We start from the raw sequence: 12290 nt of genomic DNA on the forward strand, positions 1-12290 counted from the left end.
GGAGACCACAGTACTCTACAAGACCAAAGACTACAACTCTACAATATCCAAAAGTTCACTGAAAATGGGATATAATTCAGGGCCAAGCGGCGAAACCGACAACCCCATTCTCAGATCCAAAAGAGATAAAAGAAAAAGTCGCCTGGCGTCCCGTCTCCAGTATTGGATGACGGCAGACGTCCAGAGCATATGTCAAAGGCTAGATACAAAGGAAGAGGAGAGCAGAGGGAAAAGAAAAGGCACCTTTGGAGTCCAACCAAATATGGACTCGGTGGCCTTTCCTCCCCAGAAGACGTAGAATTTTTTCCGGGTTTTCACACTTTTTTTGCTTTTTTTTGTGACCTCTGAGCCTGCTCTCCTGGCACGTGAGACGACCGGATGTCATCAGACAGGAGGCGGAATCATGCACGTTGCGCACAAGAGCCAACGTGAGGAGCGAGGCACATGAAAAACGGGTTTGGAGGGGATTTCGAGGGCGAAGGGGTGGGGTTGGGGAATGGGGGTGCGACTGGGAAGGCAGACAAGCTGCTAAAGATCGTTGAGGGAAGGGGGAATGGGGATATCAAAAACGCAGCGCCAATTGGCGCGCAGAAATACAAAGTGTCAAGGGTGTATGGTATTCCTTGACAGATAGAAGAGAAGTTAATATGACGAGGGGAGTGGAAAAACAGCAAAAAATGTATTCTTGAGAACAAATAAATCAACATGGCTCGCGCTCGCAATGCTAGATGGTTAAATCAAGTGCAACTGATGACCCAGGAATAATGGGTATAGGTAGCAAATGGGTATGCAATTTTTGGAACATGAAGTGAAGGGCTGGTCTCGACCCTGGTTCCGCAGAACCAGAGCCGAATGCAAAGCGTAAAGGACGAAAGTGGATGTAGTCGAGTTCGGGGAATATGGCACAGGTGGACACAGCTGATGTGGCGCATTGAATATTAAGATGGGATATCGAGGTGAACCAATGCGGAATCAAATGCTCCTTGGAGTCATTCTATGATGATGAGAGGAAATGAAATCAAGTGCTGGAAATATGCGCAATGACCAAATAACATTTGGATTGCTGTTCGTTCCGTTGTTTCTATTACATCCCACCCTGATAGGTCTGGCCCATTCCCATGTGGGTGGGTGCCATTGGGAACTGCTGGAGTGCTGCTTGCTGAGCCATGTACATAGCCTCCTGCTGTTGCTGGTATGCTTCGCTGTTCATGTATTGCATCTCAGCGGATGGAGCGGGAGAAGGGGAACAGCCATGGTGGACACTGGGAATTCCGCGGGTCATATCGTGATTCGCCATCTGTGCATGAGCATGCACAAGTGCCTCGTTGTCGGGCGTGATGGGAGGAGTGAGGTAACCGTGAGGAATAGCTGTCAACTGCTGGGACTTCTGAGGGGTGGCCAGGCCAATCTCCCCATTGTACGGCTTGGACTCGATAGGAGTCTCGACCGGAGGGGTGCAACGGGCGTAGGTTGCCAACGAAGCCTGGCGGTTGAGGAAGTGTTCCATGACCTTCGAGACACGAGAGTAGTGAGCGGAGGCGTACTTGCGGGCGACAACGGTGGAGGGCTGGTGCAACTGCTGAGACAAGGCAACAAGAGTCATTGAGTCATACTGCGATGACCAATGAGTGTGACGGGGCTGCGGTCGGTTAAGAATGCAGCGCGACAATGCAAGAGCGGCACGAGCGAGCTCAGATGATAGCTTGGCGACAAAATCCCGGTGGAACAAGGCGATCTCCAGGATGTACAGAGCCATGTGTTCCACCTCGGGGTCGTAAGCATCATCCAGAACAGCGTGCTGCAAGAAAGCATCCACAGTCGGGTGTCCAATGGACCAGCCAAGGGTTTGAAGGACATGCCATTCCATCTGGGTGAACATATCGTCATCGTAAAGAGAGCAGCACATCGACTTCAACTCCTTGATAGTGGGAACACGATCCTTCTTGTCATTGTACTTGGCCGCAATGAGTAGAGCTGCACAGCCAACCAACTGGTAGTGACGCTTGTAGACCACGCGCTTGGAGCAGTATCGGTCTAAAAGGTTGATCGCCAAGAACAAGGTGGATGGCAGAAGCTGGAACGCAGTGTGGGCCTCGATCAAGAAGTCAAGAAGGTACGGTCGCATGAACCACTGGATCTCGGTTTGAATGTCAATGGACTCGACGTCGGGCAGGGTTTGGTTCTATGCGATGATAAGGTTAACAACTTGTCAACATCGGAAAGCTCAGATCTGATCAAACTTACATCCATTTCCAACATGTGACTCAGGACATCGTCCCGAAGCTGCTCACTTGTGAGATTAGACAGTTCATCTGCCATAACATACTGACGCTCACGAGCCATCTGCTTGTCATGCTCCTGCTTCGCCTGCCGTTCTTGCCGAATCCGACTTTCCATGCCATAGTCCTCTTCCACGAAGAAGGTGGGGCAAGGACGGTAGTTGCGATGGTAATCCATGATTGCGGAAGTACTTGGATCAACCGAAGTATGAAGCACAAGTTGATGAATGAGCTTGGTTTTGCCGAGTTTCAATGATAGGAAGCCTGAAGAACAGGTCGATCAGGCAACGACGGAATTAAGAGAGTGACAGTCGTGGTATTAGTGTAATGGAATGAATGACGGAAAGATTGTAACGATTAATGAGTGGATCAGCGTAAACAATAGTTCGAATGCTGGGAAAAGGTGGCCGGGAGGTCCGAGGAGGAAGTCTTCGAAGGTAAGGCTGAAAGAAATTAATATTAGCGGAGGCCAGTGTAAAGAGAAATGATTAAAAGATTGTAACGTCTAGGTGACGGCAAAGCAAGAGAGCGTAAAGAGGGAAAAGAACAACAAAGTAGAATGTAGAGATGTATGCTGATACCCATCCAGGAGATAGAAAGGGTCATCACCCCCGGAGAAATACTAACCCAGAAAAGAGCCTTCAGGCAGAGGGCACAATGCAACCCTTACCGTGACGGCAAGACTGGCATCTAGGCAGGAATGATCCGGTGAACAAGGATTCTGTTGGATACCAACGAAGAGATGAAGTACGAGTCAACGTCTTCACCCCTAGGCTAGTGCTGCGGAATGTGGAGTGCAGAGGAATAACCCTGTGAAGGGGGCCACGATCATCAGGGGATGTCTCGGTAACGGAATGGTTAGAACTCACACTTCACGAATTGATGAGTTGAATGAATAAGGCTCAGTGAAGAGACTGATAAAGAGTTTCTTAGATGGAAGAAGTGCTGGTGATTCAAAGATCAAATCCACGTCGAGAGACAAGTGGCTTTTATATCAATGATTCAGATGAACCAGTCCTAGAATAGGCAACGATGTCAGTCATGTTTTCATTAATAGTGCATTCACAGCAGCCAACGTCCCAAGGACAACGGCAATCAACGATTGACGCCAGTCAACGATTAAGTGCAATGAGGTATGTGGTGCCGTAGCCTGATCGTCGCCCTGACATTCGGCATGTCCAGTAACAGTATGAGATTTTCATCGACCCCTTAGATATTCCCACGCCGGGAGATATAGAAGCAGCCGGAAGAGCTTGTTGGACCCTGGCGAGACATTGCATGTCAAGCAGAAAGATATGCATTCCACAATTGTATTTGAGAATATAACTTCCCGTCTGCATGGACGGCAACCTTTATTCGCTCAATAAACTGTTACCCCCTATATCTGGCTCTCGGCGTGTGTTGTCTCGGAGGAAATGATGCAAAATCGGAGGTATATGAGGTTGGGGCTGCTGTATGCTTGGGCATGGCCCTGAGGCCATACCAATTATGTGTGGTGGGCCAATTTTTCAAGCACTCTGGAAAGGGACCCTTTTCTTCGTGTGGAAATTTATTGAATCTCTTGGTTCATGTTGAGAAAATTCGAGTATCCGTTGCTCGTCTATCCATCGGGGCGTTCCGACCTTGACACCATGCACACCTCAAAGTACCAAAAAAAAAGGGACTTCTTACCCAAGTTTTAAAGCTCAATGTCAATCTGATACCGAAAACGAATTCGTATCAACACAGAGTCAACCTGAATGGGTTTCCTACGCTGTCGCTCGTGTAACCGGCAGGAGCTGGAACAGGAGGGTCCGAATCGTCAAAGTCCGAGGATCAGGGAGGCACCGGGCGGACAAGGAAGAAGGATCGCCGTTTGAGTTAACAAACGTCGAATTGGAAGGTCAAGTACGATGGTGAAATCGACTCGACTTGAGTGCTAGTGCAGCGGGCCGAATGAGATTGCGTCGACTGGAATGTCGTCGAATCTTAACTCAGCCAGTAGACCAGACTCTGTCTCCGCAAGATTGGCAGGGGGAGGAGAGAGGAGGAAAAAAAGGGAAGAGAAAAAGGGTATGAAGAAGAGAAGGAGAGAGGTACAAGGAGGAGGTTTTTGACTTTCTCTCTCCAGGCGGGTGTGGGAGGGAGAAAGAAGGAAAAGGAAGAGGTTAAGAAGCTGAGACGGAGATACACAGCTGGGTTGTATGGTAATCCACGAGACAGAGTGGAGGCTGAACATTTGAAGGTTAGCGTACAGCGTACAGTAAATTTACAGTCTCCATAATTTACCAGATGTACAGGGGAAGATCGGTAATTTTGATAGGTAACTAGGGCTTCTTCTCTGCAAGGACATAAGACAGGAGTTGAAACCTGCAAAACTGCTTGAAACTGTATGTTGTATGTACCTACCTAGGTAGGTAGGTAGTTATTTAAATGTTTTGGTTTCAAAACAGGCACAGGAACAGATACCGAATTAGGATCATACAATATGCTTCACTAGTAAAGGAATTGAAATCAATTACGGAGTACTCGAGTATTCATGATCCTACTTGTAGTACTACTATACTACTAGTTTAGTACGTACGGAGTAGTATTTCTAGAAATCCGATGTGTCTTGCATATATAACTTTGAAACTCGAATGTTGCGTTTTCGACCGTATGCCGCGACCCAGTCATTTTCTTAGACTAGTAATTTGAAGGAGTTTCTTCGACCTCCGCTACCGAGACATTTCAACCTTTTGAATGTTTCTATGTTTCCCCCTGCCTTTCCCTCTTAAAATACTTCTGTTATATACCCAGAATTCTCCGAAATTCTATCGCATTTCCCTATTCTAAAAAAGACAAGTAAAGTAAAGAAAAGAAAAAGAAGAGAAATGGGGCCAAGAACAACCGCAAGTTCCGGCCCCGAAAAAGCTCCTGATCGACAAGTATTAAGGCCAATCCTCAGCCATTGTTGGCTCGTCATCCAGCACCTTGGTTACTAGTGCTGCAATGGGCTGGTGTGGCTCTCTCTCTCTTTACTCCATACAACATACGAAGCCTCCGATACGGTCGCGTCCCAAGGGTCTCCTGCGGCCTGTAGTGACTGGTCCAGACGCCTGGGATTGCCCTGTTGACTTCATGCTTTCCCCATTTACCTCGGGGCTTGGCGTGTCTATCCTAAATTGATAATCCGAGCCTCCTTTGTCTTGCATGGGATCTTACTGTCCTAGTCCATGTGGGGTTATTTCCATTCGGTTTCCGGTCGCAAAAGCAGGTTCTCGTAATTTGGCCCTCCACGTTTCCCAGTTCTCTTTCTCGTTAGAATCAAGAATTACTTTTAATCAATTCCATTCCTGTTTGGATTTCTGTAATTTAGTTTTGTATCACTTTACAAAAATTCATCCCTACAGCATCTCCTGTGACACCGGAGATGCACTTGATTTGTCCCCAGCTTCTCGACCCGAGATAAGGTTTGTAGACGTCTCGACTCATCAAGGTTGACTGGTTTAGCCATGAGAATGCCAGCCTTTACTCCGTACTGGACTCATAAATTCTCCAGGCCGATCTCTGGGAATCATACCCCTGTTGTTCTATACAATTGCGACTCGGAGCTTTTCACTATCTCCCCTTACTTAATCCCCTTCCAATGCCCAAATTGGATGAGAACGCTCTGTAAGGTCCCTCAGGGATTGATCTCAGCCACTTAATCCCATATCCACCGAGACGTATCGATCATCATGCGACTCGGCCGTTTTCTCAATGACAGGCACGGGATGCGTACACATCAAAGTACTCCGTATGGAGTAAACGGATACAATTGATCGGTCTATACTACTCCGGCGTACGGCGTAGTGCAGCTTGATATACGACAGCGCATAAGGCTCTACATTTTGTACGGAGTAGTGGATCCGTTCGTTTCACTCGCTCAAGTTGTTCAAGGAATGCGGATCGAATCATTCGTTGGCGCCTTTTCATTTAAACCGGGGTTGACAGTTGCCGAAGCAATGATACAACGGAGTATTCCCGCCTCGTGCATCACTAGCAGGGAAAGAAAGGGGGAAGTGATAAGCGATAGCCATTAAAGGGTGCTGTCGGGACTGTACAACGTAGCAAAGCAAGGGACTTGAATGATAGACACGGCTAACATGCAGAAGCAGATCACAAACACACTTGCTCTGCACATTTAGTTCCTCGTACAATATAGAAACTCACATCTCATGGCATGCCAGGGACTTTTGTTGTCTTCGACCGTACCAGCAGTTAAATTAATTGCCAAGGCTTTGATCGTAATAATAGTACTCTGTACTCCAGATAATTGTGTACCTAGGTACAGAGTAGAGTACCTCTTCATTCTTACTAACGTTTCAGCTGCATAATAAGAACATGTCTCGCCCTCTTTGGAGGCCTTTTACCTTGATGGGTCTGGCACCATATATTTACGATCAAATTTAACACCCCCTATCCAAACACTCTGATTTTAGGCAAATGCCTATGTTGTGCTTATGCACTTGGAGTTAATTTGCATACATTATCCTGTCAGTGGATAACACTACCTAGTTTTATATACTACTGTTGCCTACTTTAAGTAGTTCCCTCCAAATGGCGGGGATGACTTGTACTACCCGGCAAATGAAAAGGATATCAAAGGACAATTATTAGGCTTCTGTCCCACCCACCGAGATACAAACCTAACATCCCGTACTCTGTAAAGTCCCCTAAATCCTTCCAAGCTGACAAACTCGATCGGACTAGGTAGACACTATCTTTGTAAAGCGGTCCAGGGAAAAGGGGCTCCGGTGACAGACTACGGAGTAGGCCCATGCAGCAATTACGTGGTCGCAATGGGGCACATCCCACTGCAGCCGCGCACAGTCTCAGGATCAAATTAGGTAGTATTCTGTACTCCGTACGGAGTAAGAGGTACTGTACATGTGTCCACAGAGCTCGCCTAGATGGCTTGGAAACTAGTACCTGGCCGATGCGCTTCCGATGCGCCCAGCCGGCGCAGTGCCGCACCTCCTGGAAAGGGGAAGAAGAGCCTTGCAAATCTATATGTCAGTCTTGCCATATTTATCTTCTGACCCGTGTCTCGCCCCATGTTTCAAGCACCGACAGCATGAAGCACTCTGGAGGATGACTGCAAGTTTAAAGCGCGCGCATATGGCGATGGGCATAATTTGAGTCTGGACTTGGTCTGGGACGCCTATTGGCCCCGGACTCTTTAGCTTCCTGGGGCGGATAAGTTGCAATTTTATCTATTTTTGGGTGTGAGTTTGAACCTCTGATTTATTTTAATCACAGGCATTTTGCTTAACATGGCTCTTTGGATGGAGAATCACTTGTTAGAAGCGCTTGAATAAATTCAAGGGGCGCTTGGTCCTTGTTTGCCGGGTGTTTGGTAACTAAAGCCTAACTGGCAAACACCCAGCAATGCAAGCCAAGTCTTCAAGGAGGTGCCCACTTGTCTATGAATGATCGAAACTTAAATAGCCTGCCATCGGTTGGTTTCCCCGGTTGCTGCACGATTTCGTTCCGATGGGGCACCGTATATAGATGTGGTTTCCCTTGCTCATGACTCTGCAAACCAGGAGACAGTAATATAACCCTTCGGTTTCCCTCCACGTTGCTTATTTCGCTTGCAGCCTGCGACGTGTATATTTCGTTCTGTAAGGGGAAGAACCTTCCACTATACAACATACATATTGTATTCCATACTACATAGGGAGTTCATTAGTCCAGGAGACCCATTCTCTGGGATTTCCGGTAGATCAGTCCTTCGAAGACATTGCTCGTTTGTTAGAGAGCGGTGTGGACTGGATATTAGATATCATATACCAACTACATGTTCTACATCAAGTTTTATCACTACATGTAGTGATTGATATATTGGTTAGTCATTTCCAAGTGGATACTACGTAGGTTCTATGCACACAATACGAGCACTATCTAATTTATACTTGATATCCCATATTGATACATTCCATACTTCCGTACTCCATACAGAGTATTTGCAGACCACCCGAGACTTGCAATAGTCTATACAAAACACCTATAATACAGCCCACAGAAAAAACCTAGCAAAGAACCCGATAAAAAACCCAAGTGTGGGATCCGGTCTTTTTTTCTCGCCTCGCAGATGGATCCGAATGATTCCACTCCAATTACCTGGGTAATGCTCTCCGACATCACACGCCTTCTAAACCATGGAACCATGGCGAATTCCGAGCACACATTACCCGCGGACGTAACCAAAACTCCACATCCAACAACGGTTATCCCAGGGCCGTGCCGGGGTATACCAACCATGGTACTATCGGAAAAGATCCAATACCCACCGCTTTTTCTTCCCTGTTCTCCGGTGTTGCAATATGGATGGTTCTAAGGGAGGTTGTACGTATGTCCTGAAAAAGTTCAAGTTCTCTTCCGCCCCGCCATGTTTAATAGTTTTCCGCTCCACCGTCTCTATGTTGTATGTGAAAAAAATATGAAGTGGCGGAATTGTGGATAACGCGGATACATTACGCACAAAGAGGTTGAAATTTGTGGCTCTGTTCTCGGATATGTTTCTTAACGAAAGAGTGGTCCGGAGGGCTTTAATGTATTCCCTACAACATAGACAATCTTAGACCCTTAAGTACTGCTTATATACCTCCTAGGCTAATTTTTTTGGCATTGAACCTGAATTGCTGTCTAGATATTCAAATACATTGATTCCCATATGAGACTCTTCGGGGTTGTATATCGTGGCGAAACCCTACCTTTAACATACATGTACATATTTATTTCGGTGTATCGGGCAAAAAACCTGCGTTCTTGACCGGTGAAAAATTTATGTTTCGTGGCCCCTCTGCGGGGAGTTATATAAATGTCACGAAGGTGTCTCTGTGTTTCGTGGAAACAGCTCCACTACATAGGTTTCTTTTCTTCTTCTTGATCCTTAAGCTGCAGAAGTTTCTTGGGTTGTTGACGAGGTGCATGAAGTTCATATGAAATGCCTGCAAGCCATGCAGCTAGTATAAAGCAGCTGGGCAGTGCCTCGGATTTACGTACACCTAATTTCCGAACATTGGAAAGTCTCTCCGCAGGATACGGAGTAGTTATCCGCGCATTACTCTAGTATCTGCCTTCATATCACATTTCTCAAGTCTTCATGAATCGGTCAGACTCGCGTGCAGAATCTTTATGAAGCTCCACCGCGAATAAGGACGATGCTAAGTATCAACGCGGGTCTGAGATTCGAGACAATATAGCCCTTTTGGGAATGGTTCAACATACCTAGGTACAGCTTGACTGGGGCAGCGGAGGCTCAAACCATGGTTAGGCTGTTTTTTTTTCACTCCCCTATTCCCCGCCCCTTTTCTTTAGGTTTCTTTCAATTTGGAGTCGCCACACTGTCATCATCTGGCCATCTTCATAGACAAGAACAGGGAACTTTTGAATTCTCCTAAACTGAATCAATTGGATCAATTGGCCCACTCTATTTGATCCTTATACTCGCAAGATTTCTCCATTTTCGACAAGGTAATCGGAGCTGCAAGGCTGTTCATTACGTCGCTAAACCTGACGGGGCTTAGGGCATAAAACAGAGTGGGGAATACCCGTAGTGTGTAAGGAAAGAAAAAAGGCCCACTTTGAAGCTTTACAATTTTAATGTACCGGTTACTGTACATACATACAACCGTACCAGCCTGTCCGAAAGAGGATAAATTGATTAACCAAGCTATACCTAGGTACATTATTTGCTGCCTTGTACGGAGTACTTTACACAGTAACTTCAAGCTGTGAACCTTGAACCCAACCCCAGAGAACTATAAAGCTCCTGGGCATCATCCTGTAGGCACAAGAATACGAATTACACATATGAGCCATGTGCCTTGTACCTTAGTGGTACTCGGCATAGTCTAGTCTATGCCGTCATTGCCAGGTTCGCGTCCCACACTTCTCGCTGCCTGTACGGAGTATTGCGCGTTCTCTTTATAGCGAAATCTACCAAAGTTTGCAGAAAGATGTACAACCCGGGTTCAAAGTCTCTAGTCAACTTCATGTCTCTGTCAATAATATGAGTCCAAATGAGGGGAGAGCTGATTATTCTACAGTGGGCCTGGAGCAGACAGACATGGGGTTGGCCGCTCGGTCACCCTTTGGTAACGAGACAATTTGCTTTCCATCTTGGCGCGAATCCCAGCAAACTCTCGTGTTCATCATTTCGGATTGCGATGATGTTTATATTGCCGATCTAGTATTTTTGTTATCCGAGGCAAATCAAAACACTGGCCTACTTAGGTAGGTGCCCCTCGGTCCACGGGTCTCACCAAGTAGTGTCCAATGGGGAAGGTGCGATGGAAAGCCAGATCGGAGCCAATCGTGAACTTTCATATACGTAAGTTCACTAAGCTCTGTCTATGACCTCGCCATCTCCGGCGCAGCTGCACGCGATTCCAAGAGGCGCAATTAGGGGCTACCGGCTTGGCAAATAATATCATCCAGGTCGCCTACGTACAATGTACGACATACGACGGACGATCGGGTCTGCCGAAGAGTTCCACCGTGGGCGGGATGTCCTCAAAGATCGCGGCCTATCTCAGCTGAACGCGATACATATGTGGACCTCGCACCAGCCTCTTATGAAAATAGAGGCAATCAAGCACACGCACATGAGGGGCAATCTAATTGAGTTCGATGACCCGGGGTTAAGCCAACTCCCTCCAAGCCAACCATAAGCCCGGAGGGTAAACCGGCCAAAAGTCTACTTTACACCGAAAAAAACAACATGAATGTGATCGTGCAAATCGATGAAATGACGAGACAAGCGTATATTCTCCAATACATATCCGCAAACCCAAGCGAACTATCCATCCAATGCGCCCGGGTTGGGTCCGAGCCCATGCTGACAGGGGTGTCTCCAATAGCCACCCCGCAGCTGCTGCCTGTAACCAAGTGAAATCCCACGATGCCCACACAAGGCTTTTTCCCCTTGGAACTGAATGTTTCATGACCGCATGGAAATACAACACACACTCGAAATCACACAACACTCACGAATGATTTGAACTGCTCGATCAGGCCCCCGGCAGATGTCAGACACCGGTCTGTCTGAGGTCGCCTTATCCGCACTTTGATTCAAGATCGTCCAATGACCATGTGCACATCCATCTCAGCCTCCCCTGTCTTTTAGCTCGTTCATGCTCATCCAGTGATATGTTGTGATGGCAATCATATGTGCGTTGTCCGCTGGAGAGCCAAGTATCGTCATGGCCTATCAGAGAGTTTATCTGCAAGTTTCTCAGGAGACTGATACATAGGCAAGAATAACAGGTTCCTTTCTAATCAGCCACAGCGGACCATGACAAGCTAAATGGTGGCTGCTTCTGACGTGGCAGCCCGTCGATGGCCATCTCTGTCTCTGCTCTCCGTTGATGGGGAGCCTGATAGGGACTTGTCTCTCTCATTCGTGATTGCATGTTACTATTGGTTGCAGACAACATTGCTCGCGGCGGAACTTGTCTACTCGCACTGACATATTCAGCTGAGCCTGCATTTTTGGGGCATATTTCCCGCTAGCTCCCTTACATCTGGCATGGTAATCTCCTTATACAATGGCCTCGAACAATGCAGTTCATGCCCCGCCACTGGAATTTAAAACTGGGCTACAGGCCGAGTGTTTAGTTTGCACCGACGAAACTTGCTCGGGTATCCAATGGTTCCGCGTCGCACCCCTGACCTTGACTGCAACACGACCAAGTCAGGTTGCTGATCGGTAATTGCTTCCTCATCAACATATTGATGGATGATAGAGTTGTTGACCGCCTTCTATCAGTTGGACGGTTTGCAATTCACTCAGCTTTTTCCGTGACGGGGATTTGCAATAGTGAACTCGAAGATATCCCACAACGTTCGTGATGTTGCGCAAATACAACGTTACAACGACTTTGTTTTGCTGGACAAACAAGGCGAATTAGATATGTATATAATGGACGTTGGATACGTACTTTTGAATTTACTCGACCACATTTGTGTCAAGCATGTCCTTGTACAGGTGGATGTGTTGTA

At 47.0% G+C, this 12290-nt stretch overlaps 1 protein-coding gene across 1 annotated transcript; it reads right to left on the bottom strand.

Annotated features, from left to right (window-relative positions):
* Positions 1-1084: 1084 nt before the first annotated feature.
* N7519_002262 (uncharacterized protein) lies at positions 1085-2478 on the bottom strand (the record flags this gene model as incomplete). The annotated part of the gene is made up of 2 exons (XM_057289040.1): positions 2245-2478; positions 1085-2182 (listed from the first exon to the last, which is right to left on the bottom strand). The coding sequence occupies exons 1-2, from the start codon at positions 2455-2457 to the stop codon at positions 1085-1087; spliced, it is 1311 nt and encodes a 436-aa protein (XP_057150242.1). The 5' UTR covers positions 2458-2478.
* Positions 2479-12290: the final 9812 nt, after the last annotated feature.

Source organism: Penicillium mononematosum, assembly GCF_028829835.1.
Source record: "Penicillium mononematosum strain IBT 11891 chromosome Unknown utg000002l:1.0-8112719.0:1.0-8118358.0, whole genome shotgun sequence".
Lineage (NCBI taxonomy): Eukaryota > Fungi > Ascomycota > Eurotiomycetes > Eurotiales > Aspergillaceae > Penicillium > Penicillium mononematosum.